This window comes from Mangifera indica, chromosome 11, assembly GCF_011075055.1.
Source record: "Mangifera indica cultivar Alphonso chromosome 11, CATAS_Mindica_2.1, whole genome shotgun sequence".
In the NCBI taxonomy this organism is placed as follows: Eukaryota; Viridiplantae; Streptophyta; class Magnoliopsida; order Sapindales; family Anacardiaceae; genus Mangifera; species Mangifera indica.
Window position 1 is genome coordinate 11467816 of NC_058147.1, and position 5011 is coordinate 11472826.

Here is a 5011-nt window from a genome sequence, read left to right on the forward strand (position 1 = left end):
AACTTGCCTCCTATTGAAATTTTAGAACATGTTTGTGATGTATGTCATCTTGGGAAGCAAACAAAATTACCTTTTTCAAAAGGCAAATGGAGGGCTAGTGAGAAACTTTAGTTGATTCACACTGATTTGTGTGGACCTATGAGTGTGTAGTCATTGAATGGCAGCCTATACTTTATGTTTTTCATAGATGACTTCTCTAGATACTGTTGGATTTTTTTTCTGAAACATAAATCAAAAGCCTTAGAAGTATTCACAGAATTTAAAGCTGCTGTTGAAAAACAAACAGGAAACAAAATTAAAATGCTCAGATCAGACAATGGTGGTGAGTTCACTTCAAATGCATTTGCTTTATTTTGTAAACATTAAGGGATTATACATCAATTGACCACTCCTTACACTTCATAGCAAAATGGTATGAATGAGAGGAAAAATAGGTCACTGATGGACATGTCAAGATATCTAATGATTGAAAAAAGGTTACCCAAAACCTTTTAGGCTGAGGCAGCAAATACATCAGTTTACTTGTTGAATATGCTACACACTAAAACCTTGAATAATGTAACTCCTTTCAAAGTTTGGCATGGTTTTAAACCATCAATTGATCATCTCAGAGTATTTGGCAGTGTATGTTATGCTTTTGTGCCAAGTGAGAAAATGAGCAAGTTAGATAACAAATCAGAACAAAGGATTCTTGTAGGCTATAGTTTGGTTTCTAAGGGGTATAGGATTTATAATCCTAAGACTCAAAAGTTGCAAGTTAATAGAAATGTTAAAATTTATGAGCTAGCTGCATGGAATTGGGAAAGAAATGAAGTTGTCTTGACTGATTCCACTCAGACTACTTCTACCAGCTCTCAATTTGAAAATGAGCATGATGATGATGGTGATGAGGAAGATGTATCAATTAGAGGAACTAGATCCTTTATAGATATTTACAATAGGTGCAATGTAGCCTTACTTGAGGCTCATTCTTATGAGGAAGTTGTAAAGAAATTTGAGTGGAGAAAAGCCATGCAAGAAGAAATTAACATGATTGAAAAGAATAAAACATGGCAGCTTGTGAAGAGACCTAAAAATCAAAAGGTCTTAGGTGTCAAATAGGTTTATAGAATTAAATCTAATCCTAATGGCACAATCAACAAGCACAAAGCAAGGTTAGTTGTAAAGGGATACCTACAACAATATGGAGTTGACTTCACCAATACCTTTGCACCAGTTGCAAGGTATGAAACAGTTAGAATGTTGTTGGCATTGGCTACAAAACTGAATTGGAAAGTTTACCATCTGGATGTGAAATCTGCATTCCTTAATGGAGTGTTGAATGAGGAAATTTTTATTGAGCAACCAGAAGGTTTTAAAGCTTCAAGCAAGGAAGATAAGGTGTATAAATTGTACAAGGCTCTTTATGGCCTAAAACAGGCTCCTAGAGCCTAGTATAGTCGAATTCATACATATTTGTTGTAGCAGGGATTTAAATGCAGTGAAAATGAGGCAACTCTGTATGTAAAAATGATTGGAAAGGAATTAAAGCTTATAGTCTCTCTTGGACATGAAATCTGAATTTGATATGTCAGATTTGGGAGAAATGAAGTACTTCCTTAGACATGAGATTGAGCAAAATGATCATGGCATTTTCTTATCACAAAAGAAGTATGCTTTGGACCTGCTAAAGAAGTTTAATTTAGACAACTACAAATCAGTGTTTACACCTCATGTTGTGAATGAAAAATTGGTCAACAATGATGAAGAAGACAAGGTTGATGCTTCTGTCTATAGAAGCTTGGCTGGAAGCTTGCTCTATTTGTCTTCAACAAGACCTGATATTATGTTTATTGCTTCCATATTGTCAAGGTTCATGTTTTCTCCTAACATATCATATTTTTGTACAGCCAAAAGAGTTCTAAGGTACATAAAAGGCAATGCAAATTGTGGTCTATGGTACTCAAAAAACCAAAGTGGAAGTTTGGTTGCATACTCTGACAACGATTGGGCAGGAAGTGTTGAAGACTCAAAAAGCACTTCAGGCTATTGTTTTTCCTTTGGAAATGCTACTGTTTTCTCATGGAATTCCAAGAAGCAAGATGTAGTTGCATAATCCTCAACTGAAGCTGAGTATATAGCTGCTGCAAGTGCTACAAATCATACTATATGGCTCAAGAAAATTCTAGCAGACATAGGACAATCAAAAGGTGACAGTGTTCCTTTGTTTGTGGATAATAAATCTGCCATTACTATAGCACAGAATCTAGTCCAGCACAATAGAACAAAGCATATGAATGTTAAGTTTCATAAACTGAGAGAAGCTGAAAAGAATGGAGAAATTAGTCTTCATCATTGCAGCTCAAAAGACCAATTAGCAGACATATTCACAAAGGCACTCTTAAGACCTCAATTTGAATTCTTTGAAGCTAAATTGGGTGTTGTAGACAAAGACCTCAAAGGAGGAGTGTTAGAGAATTAAGGCTGTTTGTGTCATTTTACATAATATTTACAATATATAAGTCAAAGCAGTAGGTGTGTTTTGGTAAAAATGCTTGATGATCCTTAATATTAGGATTTTTGTTAATTTTTGGTTGAACAAATAAAGCTTGCTGATGTCATGTACTGCTCTTGGATGTATGTATAACTCACTTACGAAAATTAAATAGATTTTTTAAATCCATCAGTTTATCTTTTTCTTTTTTTTCTTTCTCTGTTTTTCCTCTACTCTCCATAAGTTTACTGGATATGAAAATTTCCAGATCCCTTTGAGCTTTATGAAAATCTTGTTTAATTCCTACTACAATATCAACCTCTTCCTGCAAAGTCACAACCTCTTTGTCAAAGGATGTTAAAATCAACTTACAGAGAGTCTTTTATCTTGTTGCCTTGGTTGAGACATGTCTGACCAGTGACCACCTTAAATCTTTTCACATAGCTTCTCTTGGCTACTCCTGAGTTTCTCGATGTTCTCTACTAACTTCCCAAATATATAAATTTTGTCAACCATTGCAAGCTCCACCCTCATAAGTCTTGCATTCATGTATGTCATTAAGTCACTTGACTTCTCTCTTTATTGTCTTTCACCCTTCAAAGCCTTGCGCTCTCGCTCCCTACCTTCTTACACGATAATATTGCCATCAGTTTATCTTTTTCTCTTTCTTTCTTTCTCTATTTTTCCTCTGCTCTCCATAAGTTTACTGGATATGAAAATTTCTAGATCCCTTTGAGCTTTATGAAAATCTTGTTTAATTCCTACTACAATATCAACCTCTTTCTGCAAAGTCACAACCTCTTTGTCAAAGGATGTTAAAATCAACTTACAGAGAGTCTTTTATCTTGTTGCCTTAGTTGAGACATGCTTGACTAGTGACCACCTTAAATCTTTCCACGTAGCTTCTCTTGGCTGCTCCTGAGTTTGTCGATGTTCTCTACTAACTTCCCAAATATATAAATTTTGTCAACCATTGCAAGCTCCACCCTCATAAGTCTTGCATTCATGTATGCCATTAGGTCACTTGACTTCTCTCTTTATTGTCTTTCACCCTTCAAAGCCTTCCGCTCTCACTCCCTACCTTCTTACACGATAATATTGCCAGAACTCGTCATCTACTTGTTAATAGTGGCTAAACGAACTTAACCTTTGTTGGCAAAATTAACCTCTTTTGGAATGTCTTATCCTCTTTTCACGAGATTATATACAAACTCAATATCTAGCATAAACCTTGGGCACTCACACAAGCTAGGCTCCCCATGAACTTGATCTAATACCAATTACCTTCGGTAGCACTTATATGTGGCACTTAGCTAAAATCCCAAAGTTAAGTTTGTCTCCTCGACCTAGGTACACAATAAAAGTAATAAGAGTTAAAAGTTAGAGCAAATTGTGCAAGAGAAAGTAACCCACAAAGAACACTGAAAAAAAAATGCTTGAGTGAGTATGCTAGAGAAGTATGTTGTGTTAGTTGTTACAAATTAATGTCATACAATTGAGGTTGTTTATCGATATAAGCCTTAGAATTGAAAAAAACCTAGACAAGTGCCCCAAACATCATAACCTAAATCCTAAGAATTTCTACACTGTGCACCAAAATATTAGCTAGCCAACCCAGCAATTCTAGATGTTTCCCTAGAAATATTCCTTGTTATCTAGAACTTGGGTTGACCGTGAAACTTCTTCCGCTTTAGTTTATAGGCTAGACATGTAAGATCAGGGTTAGACACTAAAAATGAGATGTTATACTTGGACTGTGTATACGTTGGATGTGCTATGACAACACATTGTTATTCTCAAAACTGACAGGTGGTGAGATAAGGCATGCAATTGCCATGGTCGGCTGCCATGTGGTGTGGTCGGGTTAATGTAAATAAAAGGCTTTGGTGAAATTTAAACAAGACATTCAATTTCATAGTATTCAAGGCAAACATATTCATTGAAAGTGAGAAAATCAAGGACGAAAACACAAAATGAGATAAAAAGATAACTAATAATAGTTTATTCATGAACTCATTAAAGACCTATGCATTATCATAAGGACCCAAGCCAACATGTTCATTGAACTGAATCCAACAAGCTTTTTGTTAGTAATTGGTGAAACCTGTGCCTCATTCTTTAGTCGTAGGTAAGAACCTACCACAAGTACAATCTGAGTTGCAACTTTACTAACCTCTCTTTCACGTGCATTTGTGATTGCAAGATGAGAAAATGACCAAAAGGCTTATTCCCACCCAAGTTTGGATGCATTTTTAAAGTTTCTGGTAAGTACTGTCATTGACACTCAAATTAAAATCATAAATTCTTGTAACAAAAATATAGTAAAAAAAATAGGGATCATTCCCTCAAAAAGTTTCAATTAGTTAGTCCTCACAAATCACTCAAAATAAGGAAATAATAAGGGTTTTGAATTGAATACGAATTATAATTAAAAATAGTAAATAAAATTCAACAAAAATAATCTAAAATAAATATTGAATTGAACAAACTTTGGTGTACGGTCATCTCTACCATTGAACTACAATTGATCATCAACAA

General features: G+C 34.9%; 1 protein-coding gene across 1 annotated transcript; it reads left to right on the forward strand.

Annotated features, from left to right (window-relative positions):
* Nucleotides 1–1549: 1549 nt before the first annotated feature.
* On the forward strand, nt 1550–2095 carry LOC123228714 (uncharacterized mitochondrial protein AtMg00810-like). The gene has a single exon (XM_044654186.1). It carries the CDS (start codon nt 1550–1552, stop codon nt 2093–2095), a length of 546 nt encoding a protein of 181 aa, XP_044510121.1.
* The last annotated feature ends 2916 nt before the right edge of the window (nt 2096–5011 follow it).

Bases quoted from the DNA above. Each gene is read 5' to 3' on its own strand.
- LOC123228714 (XM_044654186.1), top strand. From the start codon at position 1,550: ATGAAATCTGAATTTGATATGTCAGATTTGGGAGAAATGAAGTACTTC.